This window comes from Mus musculus, chromosome 16, assembly GCF_000001635.26.
Source record: "Mus musculus strain C57BL/6J chromosome 16, GRCm38.p6 C57BL/6J".
Lineage (NCBI taxonomy): Eukaryota > Metazoa > Chordata > Mammalia > Rodentia > Muridae > Mus > Mus musculus.
Genome location: NC_000082.6, coordinates 92,076,006 through 92,088,718, shown reverse-complemented (window position 1 = coordinate 92,088,718; position 12,713 = coordinate 92,076,006). Strand labels below are relative to the sequence as shown.

Sequence of the window (12,713 nt, the reverse complement as noted above, 5' to 3'; positions counted from 1 at the left end):
CACACACACACACACACACACACAGAAAGAGACAGAGACAGACAGAGACAGAGAGAACCATACACACATAGATACATTTAACAGAATTGAAGCCAGTAGATGTAGGTGATGCCCTCTAAATCATAAGATGAGATGCGCCATTCTCCTACAGCAATGAGGGAGCATATGCAGACCATTTTCTACCAAATACTTGATGCAACTGGGATAGAGAAAGAACACAATGGACCTAGTACACTCTGGTATCCTAGAAATAGGTACTTCAAACACTGACAGAACCATGTCAAAAGAACACAAAAACTTTCCTGAAGGTCCCACTAGCTAAATCTGGAAACACATGAACAACAACAACTGTAGCCTATGAGTTATTGGATAAACTAACTCTGAGTATACACTGATGAGGAAGATAACCATTTTGTACTGTTAGTTACAACTTAAACAAAAATTTTAAGTAGATGCTCAAAACAATGTGCTCTGTTTGATGGAGAATAGTAAGCGCTTTCATGGCCTTAAATTACCTCACAAATTATCAGAAGAAAAAATAACTTGAGTGTAGAGATATAAAGATACTACCTTGACCAAGTATCAAGATTAATTTCAACCATAATGGGATAACAACAACAGACTACTAGTGTAAGTTCTGAGAACATACTACCATTATATTGTATTCCCTCCCCAAACATACAATCTAATCATTAGGAAATAAAATGATCCCAAGTTGTGAGACAGTCAGATTCACAGACCTCAGACATGGGGCTGGGGAGCAGGAATTTGTCCCAGATTAAGGGAAACCAAGGGCACAGAACGGAATGTAACACCAGACCGCTTTAAGACTTCTCTTTAATGAGCTAACCAACACCACCTCAAGTCTTTGGACTAAAACCACTCGATGTTACTTTCTGGCTTTTTACACTAATTATGATTGACTGTCCTTGTCATAAAAGGGCACCAAGAACTAAAGGGGGCATGTGAGCAAGAAGTTGTGTATCTGCAAGCCAAGGTGCCAGGAGCAGCTCCAGGAGGACACACTCCCGTGTCTTCTCCAAACACCAGTCATAAGGGAAAATCCAAGAATATTCTTATTCCATGTTTTGCATTGTTCACAATGGTTAATATAGCGACACTAGCACGGGGGTTTCTGCAAGCACTCGAGAGTCAAGACTGTAAGAACTTAGGTAGACTCTGACTTGTTCAACTAAGACACAGAACTGAGTTTGGGACAGATATTCACACTGAGGCACAGAAGTGTAAAGTTTTCATTTTATTCAAAGTTGGTACAGAAGTTCTAACATTTCCATAAAATAATAACTACACTTCAGTTACAGGACAAGATACCACAGAAAGGAACGGACTTTGCAAGAAATATATTCATCTTAAATTTTCAAATACGTCTGCAGGCTAATGTAGCAGCTCAAAAAATAACACGAGTACACATGAACATAGTGTTTGTGGTCAGCAATGAGAACCAACAGCTCTTTAAGCAGATTTGCTTCAGGTTTTTTTCCCCATTTTTAAACAACAGTAACACTTAACACAGTCTACAGTTTTAAAAATCAGTTGTATACAGAATAGGCTAAAATTGTCACAGATAATTAACCATTTTAAATCTACAGTTTTAATTGTTTTCCTTTCAAGATGGAAGTAACCTGGCTTATATCAAATTCTATTTTCTTTGAAACTGAAGCCTTACACAATGAAATGGACCCGATTAATGGAATCTGAAAACGAGAAGAGTATGAGGAAAACAAGAGAGTAAACTGGAAATAATTAAAAATTAACTGATAACAAACTAGTGTTAGTCTACTCTATTATAACCAGGCTTGGTCTACAACAATACCTGACTAAAATAATACATGTATGTAATGTGCAGCCCCAGTATACTGACTGGTGTCTTAGCCAGAAATCTGAACAAAGTTTTCACAGGCAGTACACTAGTGAAGTATTTCTCAACGCAGACATCTTTTTAAATGCATTAATACTTACATATTAAAATTATTTAGATAAAAACAGCAGTATTCTGCTGACATTTGGCTTTAAAATAAAGGAATGGGTGAAGCAATTTCACAGGATAGTATTAGAAAAGGAACTGTTTTCTTCTTGAAGAAGACTACTAACTTTTGCACAGCAACTATTTTTGATATCCATCTTGTCAAAAAAGGAAAAGAACAAAACAACAACAAAGCAAAGCAGAAAAGCCTAAGAGTTTATATGGTGATTAGCAACCGTTCCAGACAAAGAAAGGCAGCTGAGCAAGGGACAGGAAGCCCTGCTGGGTCTGAACTTTGCAGGCCCTCAAAGTGAAGCAAAACCAACAAGGGCAGTGGAGTAATGGCTCCATACCATCATCCCACAGCACCACAGTTGGTCGCTATTAAACAAAAATAAAGAGTTTACATCTTACTGACCCCACAGACAAGTCATTAGCAAAAGACTCAGTGATCTGTTTGCCACTCAAAAGTCTGAGATCTCACAGTGAAATTAGGAAATTATACATATTTACACTGCTACAACTACATTTCACTTAGTCTAACTAAAGCAGGTTTCCACGAAAAACATTTCTGCCAAAGAAATTTTAACAAGTATTTCATAAAGTTGTAATAAACTCTTAAAGTTACAGAATACAGTCTTTAGGCCTGAAAGGTTAACTGCTCTACACTGTCACACATTACTAAGCCAAGGACACTCCTCACACACTCCTACCCTCAGCTCCCACCCCCACATTGCAACCTCCAGGTTACCTGCTGTAAAATTCTGTTATGGGTACACACGCCTAGCTTGTTGCTGGAGGGGAAAAATCTTTCCATCAGTGTTCATGTGAACTCTTCTAAGATGTATCATATACCAAGACCTTGTTGATATCTCTCTCTCTGTTTCTGTCTGTCTGTCTGTCTCTCTCTCAGCAACACTGGTCTATGCCCTCTAAGATCTTTGTTAGAGGTTACCAAGCCTCTCCCGCACTCTCTTTTCTGAGGGCTGCATCTTACAAGGTAGACAGAAGCCAACAGGGCTCATTCTCACTCCTGGTAAACATGGGACTATCTGGAGGTAAGAAAAACAAGGAGGAAGGCAATGCTGAGTGGGAAGAGATGCCATCTTCATTTCTGTGTGCACACCTACAGTTTTCCAGTCATCTAGTCTAGGAGTTAACGGAACAGATTAAAAAGCCACTGTGAAAAGCAGTGTCATTTTGAATCTATCCAGAAATAGTCTAATGTTCAGAACACAGAGATCCAACTTTTTACTAAAAAGTATAGTTAGGCACATAAAGAAAACAAAGGTAATGTCATCTTATATAAACTATATAAATCAACATAATACTTGCACTATTTAATGTGAATATTTTCATGTCTTTAGAGTACTGGTGACAAGTAATATTTCTTCTAAATGAGATTTTTTTTTTTAAACTGTTCAAATTACTACTTACAAAGCTGCCACCTACTCCGTCCACCAGAACCCTGACTCTCTGTTTCAGCTTTAGATCTGAGTCCAGGCCTCATTTTCCCTTGCAACCCCCAAATACAACCAGTTGCTCTCTCCATCAAAGCCATACAGACAGAGGATCTCACTGAGGACTGGGCTGTGACAGTGGGCTCACCACCCAGGCTTTCTGGGCTGTGATCTTCCTAACAACTTGGGACAAAGCCTGGGTGGGTTTATGACTGGCACTTGTGGGTTAGTAAGAATGCTATTAAATTTTGTGCTTTTCACAAGTGGAAACACACTCGTGAACACGGTTTTGTGCTTTCAATGGACCTCTAGCCTCTCCTCACACATGGAAATATGAACTATTGTTCTTCAGATGCCCTTAACAAACCTACATTGAAGTTAAAATAGACACGAATTTATAATGTCACTTTAAATTTTAATTATAGATATAAAAGCAAATAAAGATGAATAAATAACATTAATACAGATACTCAACTGCCTTGTTTCCTTGAACCAAAAGACTGCATAAAAGTATAGAAATGTGCACTTTGTACTTGTTCCCCTCACTAGTTGCAAGTTTAAAACAGAGAAAGCTTACTACTAAGAAAGGGACAAGTGCGAACTAGCGCATCAATACTGGTAAGCAGAAGGCACCAACCCAAACACGAATCTCAAAACTTGATTATACTACAGAAAACCTTGTATACCAGCATCTGCCATTTAAAGATTTCAATGAGCCCGATTCATCTCCAAATTACGCACGCACCCACTTACACACAAAAGTTACTAATAGCATTCTATTTTCAGAAGCCTAGGCTATATTGATAAATTGAACATTAAATGTATGTGTGTTATTTATATATAAATTTATATATCTAGCAGCACTAGGAAAGTAGGGTGAATTCATCTATTTATGCTGTGGGTACACTGTCAACTTGTGTTGTCAGGAAAATCACTAGCATTTCCCTAGACACACACTGCTGGACGTGAAACAAGGGGGGGGGGGTGCCAGCGCAGAGCTCCGTTCCTGGCACAGAAAACCTCTCCTCTACACACAGAGGAAGCAGGCCATCTGCAGCACATGCAGCATGCACTGCTGACGAGTAAAGACACACAGCACATCTTTTCTTTGTTTCTGAGAAAAAGGCTACAGGTCAACGGTTGCTGGTTGCCAGAAAAGTGAGTGGCTTACATTCAAACTAAACCTTACCTTTTATAAAGGAGCGGAGACAGAAACATGAACGATCAATTTCACAACACTGTTACAAGATCAGTCAGTAGTAAAGCCTTATTGCCAGCACAGGAGAGTGAGAACTTGACCTGAAACCCATGATGAAGTGTGGGACTTGGCACTAGTGACGCTCTTACACAGAACCTCTGCTCACGGCACTCCTAGGAGTCAAAGCAGTTAGCTGAGCAGCCACAGTGTGCAAGACAGTGCAACGGAACAGTACCACATCAGGAGATGGTCTTCATGAGAAAGGTCTCAGTCCATCACTGCTTATGCACCAGCCTTGTACCTTAACGGTACAAGTGTTTCTCTTTGTAGCAACTAAATCAAACCTTTACCCTCATGGAAAACAAAAAAAAAAAAAAACAAAAAAACTCGATCTTTCTGCATCACGTGGCAGGCACCATCATCTCAAAGCAACTTCTGTGAAAACTCACTACTGACTGTTTCCTGACCACAACACTAGTGCTTTTACTATTAACCAATACAAATCTGAGAAAATTATTCTGGAAACATTTATTCCCAATAACATTTTAAGCTACTACCGTAGGTATAATAGGTTTAAAAGTTAACTGTTTAACTCATTATTTGGTTATTATTTGGTCCTCAATCCTGGGGTAAAGGAAGACTTTGGTACATCAAGACAGTGTGAGATAAACCAAGCACTACGCAAGAGATCAGAAAATACTGAAATAAAGAGCAGGCTACAGAGCAATGGAGACAAGAGAACCCGAACAGAGCTTGGAAACTCTGCTTAGGACGTGAGCAAGCCTACAGATAATGAAGCCTAAAGCTTCATTTTACTAAATTATCAATACTAAGTATCAGGCACTTTAGCCTCTATTCTGTTAACAGATCTGTCTCTCCTGCTTACCATTAAACTAGAAGTTAGCAGGCTGGGCCTGACTCCCTGGAGAGGGGCTTACGCCAGCTGACAGCCCAGATGCTTCAAGTTTCTGGGATTTCAAGAATGTGACTATTACCTTTACAGTTTGTTTTGTTTCATTTTATATACAGTGGGCTCTGCCTCCATGGGTGTCTGTGCGAGGGTGTCAGATCCTCTGAAGCTAGAATTACAGACAGTTATCAACTGCCATGTGGGTGCTGGGAACTGAACCCAGGTCCTTGGGAAGAGCAGTACTCTTAACCAATGAGCCATCTCTCCAGCCCCTGCTGTTCACATCTGGATCTCATGGGGATTGGTCAGATCTTGAAATTTTGCTTTTATTATTACTTCTTAGAGCATCTGTGCACAAACAAGGAAGGCTCTACAGTCACATAATTCAACAGGAATGGTCTTGTGCAAATCTTTCAACATAAACCTAGAGAATGGTGAGATGTTTACAATAGAAACCTATGTGGTCCCTTTCCACTCACACCTCCAAAAGGAGCTGTGCAAGGGAGTGAGGCATGAGGGAGGAAGGCATCTTAGTATATCAGCCAAATTAGACCTAATTCTTTACTGAGTAATGACAAAGCATACTTATGTGGTGGAAAATAAGGCTCATCTGTAGATTACACTAAATGGTATTTGGAGATGAGAAGACCATGCACCCGGAATAAAAAAGACTCCTGATGTAGGAATTGAAGGATTCATAGCGACCCTGAAGAAGGCTTTTAACCTCACTCAGAGAACTCATAACTCCACTGACCTGTTCTTAAATGGGAAGTTTCACAAAGCATCTCTGACCACTTATGGTGACACCCGTAAGAGTCACGGATAGACTACCCAGGTCAGCCTCTCTGTGCAAGAGTGGATCCTTCGAGCTGGTGAAAGGAAGCCCTGGGGATGAGATCGCTCAATCTGAGTCAAAGGCAGCTGCTACTGCCTGATGCTTCTCTATAAACAAAAGCAATCACTTCCTAGAACAACAGCAGCCCAGTTGTTTACTCTTAGGATGGCAGGACACAATCTTCTGAGAGAAAGAGAAACCCCACAGAAGAGCCATCAATCATTGTCCCAGCCACTGGCGCAAAGCAAAATTAAAAATAAAATAAAATTAAATTAAATTAAAAAGCCCTTTCTGGATCCAAGCAAGAACTGCCTGGGAAGACAATCATCTAGAAGCTTGGCTATCACTCAGAGGATAACTACTTCTCACCTACCTCTGTAGACCAACAGCCTCACCTACCTCACGTTTACTTTTAATCACTATTTTAGTCAATGTAATCTTGGTCAATTCCAAAGCTTAGCTTGGACAAACACAAAAACACATGTGTAAATGTCTACAGATCCATGCCATCTTTTAGGACTCATATGCATGTGAAGGATGAACATTTTGCTAGTCTAAAATCAGGTATCATTCCAAGAACAACCACTGTAATGACCTATAAAGGCTGGTCCTTGAAATGAGGCTGCCATCACACACGTATTCAAGCACAGTATCTATTACTGGAAAGCAGTAAGGAAGACAAGCTTTAGAAACTTCAGACTAAATAAAGTGATGTTCGCAGTGGTAAGAATACACATCTAATGCATATGCTAAGCTATTCCTTATTTATTAGCTCTCTACACTTGACCTACAGCTATTTACACACAGATAGACACATTACGGTATACATTATGTATCTTACTATAAGTCAACAAAAAGGGGGTAAGAGGACTCTAGCATTCCAAATTATTAGGACTCAGCACTAAATAAAAGGGAGAAATTCACATAATACCTCCTATTCACTATGCTATACATACAAGGATGAGGAAGCCCACTTGGCCAATGTGTCAATGTCTGCTAACTTGCATAGGAATGTGTTCAAAGGAAATGTTAATTCCTACAACTTAATCCAAATTTGGACAACCCAATATTCTGTAACTTTCTCAAAGACTGAAAGATTATCTCAAAAAGAATTGTTTAAGAGAAGACAGCCACAAAGCACAGCTATCCATCCAAACACATGGGCAAACTCTGAGTCCACATTTGGAGAACTAACTCAACTTTCCACTCAAGAAAAGGATGGCCCCTATCTACTTGGCTCCAGGTTATAAATCTCAAAATAGAAACTAAGAGAAAAATTGTACAAGGCACTCTAAGTTCTTCAGAAATGCATGCTATTCATACAGAGATGACTTTTTCAATTTCCAGACTCAGTCCCTCAGAAACCCTCCAGAAGATAGGAAGACTGTGTGTGACAATCTGTGATCCCTAACAGCACTGGACTCATGACGTCCATCGCCTGCAAACAAGTCGATGCATTACAAAAAAAAAAAAAAAAAAAAAAAAAAAACTAAGGAAAGGTATTGTTTTGTTTTGGTTATCAGGACTGAGTTTGATTGAAAAGCTATAAAATGATCTATAAAAGTAGTAATTCTCCTTAAGTACAAGGCTTAATAAAAGTCATGCAATTTAAAAAGTTATCGGCCTAAAGAAAGTAGATACAGAATTCGCTTTCTTCATCTCTAATGGAGAAGAGGCAGTGATGAAGACATAGGACTACACACACCATCCCTAGGATTTTTCTCGAATTCCTCCTGCACTATCTTCAATAAGGAGAAACAGCCTACAAAAAAAGATCTGCTGCCCATGAATGTGGCAGTTGGATACCAAGCTAAGCTAAGGTCAATATCAAGAGTCCTCCACAAGTGTGATATCCCCCACAAGCACACTGCTAAACCCTAAAGTCCCTGTTCGTGGCAACCGAGGAACATGCTGGCCATCCTACAGAAAATCTACTCTCATCAACAGTAAGACTGCCGAGTGTTCTATGACTGACAGCCACTTCGTAATGAAACATACTCATGTGCTAACTGACTATAACAGCATAGATGTATATACACAGCAAGCCTTCAAAAAAGACAGAAATAAGGAAGAGAACTTATAAGGAATGGAATTAGACTGTTCCTCTAAAACTTAACAACGTTTCACAAACTAAGCAAGTGCCAACCCCGGCACACAAGTAGTGTTGACGCTCCTCCACGATACTGAACATCTTACAATAGGACCCATTTGGGAAGGCATTTGGCAAATAAGGAATGTTAGTAAAATGACAAAGAAGCAGCTAGAAAGCAGGTAAAAAAAAAAATGATTCATCATCTACTTAGCATTAAATATCAGTCATTGCCTGGTAGCTGATAATTCTCAAACTATATTTTAAAATATTCTTATCTGATCAATAAATGTGGGGATCATCAGCAGTATTTACTTCCCCCCTAATTAAAAGCAAAATTATAGACAGACTTGGTAGTCCGTGGAGTATGATTCAGTTTAAGTAGGAAAAAAGAGAGGGAAGAGATGGAAACCAAGTCTGCTCCCCACGGCTGCTGACATTTCCATACAAGCTGTAGTACAAAAGGACCTGCAGGAAAACGCTCTTCCTTTCTCTTGGCAAGCAGAATCCGTAGACTCGTGCTAATGACCAGCCACACACACAAAGTTGTCCTCAAGTCATTAGTACACAACACATTAGACTTTCAGGACCTAACTAATCATACAGTCTCTACAAATTCATTTTTTAACTGTAGCAGGGATTAGAGACAAAAGCCTTTATAAATGAGCAAATTTCCTTCAGCAGAGGGTCTACCAAGCCTTGGCAATGTAGACAAGACACTTTACTCACGATACCTTAGCACATGTTCTGTCCTAAGTGATACATGAGAATAATTGGTCTCTCCTTACTTTGGTACAGAAAACTCTCAAACCACATTTTTTGCACAATTCACTCTGCTCTGTTTCATGTAAGTTGAAGATTTACGTTTTCCCCATCTCTGGGAAAACAGTCTTACAAATAGATGATTTTTCTGCTAAGGAGAATTTGGCTAAAACCTTCAGCGTAAACAATGCCTGGGAGGTGCGACAGTTACATTTTTGTTTTCAAAGACCAGTATTTTCTCTTAAGTGTCTCACCGTATCCTTAAGTTCATAAGGAGAAATAAACAAACATGAAAATTCCAAGTGAACACACAGCAAAAAGTCCAATGTTTAGGATCACTTTAACTTGTGGAGTCTCTTCTAACATTTGTAAACACACAGCCTCCTCATCCATCAAGTCTCTGAGGCTCCTCTTGCTAAGGCTTTTACTCTTAAAGCCACAAAACCAGTCTATGAACTTCCAATACCGGCTTCTATTTTCCGTTTCCTTCTCTCTTTCTCTCTCACCCATGAGAGCTGCTTGCCCATTGGAATAAGCATCTACTGGTGTTTCTGCCTCTGAATGACCCATGGAAGCCACTGGGTTGCCCTCTTCTCGGCATGTCACCAGCAGATTAACGTCTTCAGGTTGCAGTCCCTTAATGCTGTCTTCAGACTTCCCGTTGGGAATAGTATGGCTGATGACTTCGCTATTCTCGCTGCACTGCAGGATGCTCTTCTCTTGCATTTTGTATGGTTCGTCTTTCTGAGAACAGCTCTCCTTTGTCACCAGGGTCTTCTTTGACCAAAAGGTAGTGGTACGAATCTGATCCTTTGTGGGAGGTGGTGTGAGAAGACTAACAATCACAGTAATGAGTCCTGTGATCCAAAATAATGCCGTAGCCACGTACATATAATGGATGTCTTTGATGAAGCCTGGCCTGTTATCAGGTTGATCACACTCAGGAGCACGGTAGGTAAAAGCCAGTATCAAACGGACAGCTCCAAGAACAAAGCCTGCCATTCCACCATAAAAAGCCCCTTGCTCATTGCAGCGTTTCCAGAAAATTGCCAGAAGGAAGAGGGCTGCCACGGGAGGAGTCAGATAATCTGCCACCTCCTGGATGTAAAGGTACATTTGGCCTCCTTGCATCTCCACAATAATTGGCACCCATGCTATGCTGATGACAACCATAAAAGCCACAAATATCCTGCCCACAATCATTAGTTCCCGGGAGCTTGCACTCTTGCGGATAAGTTTGTACACATCGAGGGTGAATATGGTACTGGCGCTGTTAAAGATGGAGTCCAAGTCACTCATCAGAGCTGCAATCATCACTGCCATCATCAGGCCCCGAAGGCCCACAGGAACCAAGGTCATCACCAGGCGTGGGTAAGCAATATTGGAGCAGCCAGCTCTGCTTCCACACACTTGCATGCAGTGTTCTGGGTTGATGCAAGCTATCTCATCAGCAAACACTATCCTGGAAATCATTCCTGGTACAACTATGATAAACATTGGTAGAAGCTTCAAGAAGCCAGCCATTAGAGTGGAGCCTTTGGCATGAGCAATGTTTTTGGCTGCTAGAACCCTCTGTACGATGACTTGGTCAGCACACCAGTACCATACCGAGGCTGGGGTTTGCCCAAGAATGAATCCAGGCCATGGAACATCTTCATCTGTTGGGTCTCTCAACATTTTTAGGGCATTCGCCTTAGGATGGACCATACAAGCATTTGTGTTGGAAAGGTTGTACTTCAACAAAATGGAAGCAACATCAGGTGAGGCCAACATGTACCTTCTCTTAACTTCCTCAAACCCTCCAATCTTCACCATGCTAATAACCATAAGTGTGAGCGCCCCAATGATCATGAGCAGGGCCTGCAGAGTGTCTGTGTAGATCACTGCAACAAGGCCTCCGGTGACAGTCAGCAGAGCAGTCATGCCAATGAGCAGGATGACAGACACATAAAGGTTCCAACCCAAGGACTCCTGGATAAAGAGGGCCCCTGAATACAGATCCACTGAGAGCTTGGTGAAGATATAGAGAAGCAGAGACAAGGCTGCAAAATAGACCTGAATCCTATGGCCACCGAACCTCTTGGACAAGTATTCAGGCATGGTATATACCCCTGACCGGATGTAAATGGGGATGAAAACCCATCCCAGAAGTTGCAAGAGCAGTAAGGCATTGAATTCCCATGCGCCCACTGCAAATCCACTTGCTGCTCCAGATCCTGCCAGCCCAATGAAGTGTTCACTCCCAATATTGCTCACAAACAGAGAGGCACCAATCGCCACCCAGGTCATAGAGCGCCCGGCCAGGAAGTATCCACTCACAGTGCTTCTATTAGATTTCCACATGGCAAAAAAGCCAATGCACATGACCAGGATAAAATACAGGGCCACTACGGCAATGTCTGCTGCCTCCAGTACAGCCCTCATGCTGGTAACTGGTGAATGAAATGTCCGAATGACAGAAGCGTCCAGCTTTTTATTTACTTATTAGTAACCCCAGCCAAGTCTGTAAACCATGCGTGCACTGGACTACACAGAGCAACACAGCAGTTCAAAGTCTTTGTCCTTTGGTTTGCTGTCTTGATGGTGGTGGCTGTGATAAACTTGGAAGGAGACAGTTTACATTTCCTCCGCTTCTCAATTGGGATTGAGAACTTAGCTCGTACTCTTAATCCACTCTCCACAAGACCATCAGCATTTACTCAGGTGCTGGAGGAGAAGCTCTGAGTTGCAGCTAAGTCTAGTGAAGCCTACTGTACCAACCCTGCAAGGCAGCAAAGACAAAAGACAAAGATTGAATTAGAGGAGTGTCTCACCAGGCGAGGAGGAAACTTTCAATCGAGCAAACATGGCGCAACATTTATTATAAAAAGAAAAACACGTTTATAATACACTTTAATAACCACAGCAAAGCACAATCAATACTGTCACAGAGGATAGAGACAGCAGCCATTGTTTTGAGGTAAAAATAAAGACTTCTCAGTTGCATCTGCCAACCATGTAAATAAGCCTTTCTTGTCTCACTCTAGTAGTCTCAGCTCAGAACAGGGATGGGAATCTTAAAGCACCCTGAGAGGGCACAGGGACACTACATTTCCCTAGCAAATCAAAAATAGAATTTCAAATACTATAAACCCTTCTAGCACTGGGGAAGGGACTAACATTCTGGCTACCTAGAGTCCTAGATGCAGCTCCATATACTTGGTGTTAGCATCTACCTGAGAAGCTAAATGTTCCTACCGTCAACGCATAGTCATAAGGAAATGTAGAGTTATAAATGGCTAGTGAAAAACAAGATACCCTACACAAAAGTGCTACAACAAACAACTTCCCACACTGCACACAGCCCTCATGATGCTTATGAAACTTAGAAGTAACGACATCTTTCCCTTCCTTCTTCCCTTTTTCAGGTAATAATTCCAAAACAAAATCTAAGAAGAGGAAAGCATTGCACTCAAGGTTTGATCTTATAGAATAT

At 41.0% G+C, this 12,713-nt stretch overlaps 2 protein-coding genes across 2 annotated transcripts in view; both read right to left on the bottom strand.

Annotated features, from left to right (window-relative positions):
* The window catches only part of Mrps6 (mitochondrial ribosomal protein S6), a 53,892-nt gene that overhangs the window by 23,509 nt on the left and 17,670 nt on the right, over window positions 1-12,713 (bottom strand). The window lies entirely within an intron of this gene.
* Window positions 1,246-12,713, bottom strand: part of Slc5a3 (solute carrier family 5 (inositol transporters), member 3) — a 29,152-nt gene continuing 17,684 nt past the window's right edge. The window contains exon 2 of the mRNA NM_017391.3: window positions 1,246-11,999. Within this exon, the coding sequence (NP_059087.2) occupies window positions 9,506-11,662 (2,157 nt within the window). The 5' untranslated portion in view covers window positions 11,663-11,999 and the 3' untranslated portion in view covers window positions 1,246-9,505. The remainder of the gene's footprint in view (window positions 12,000-12,713) is intronic.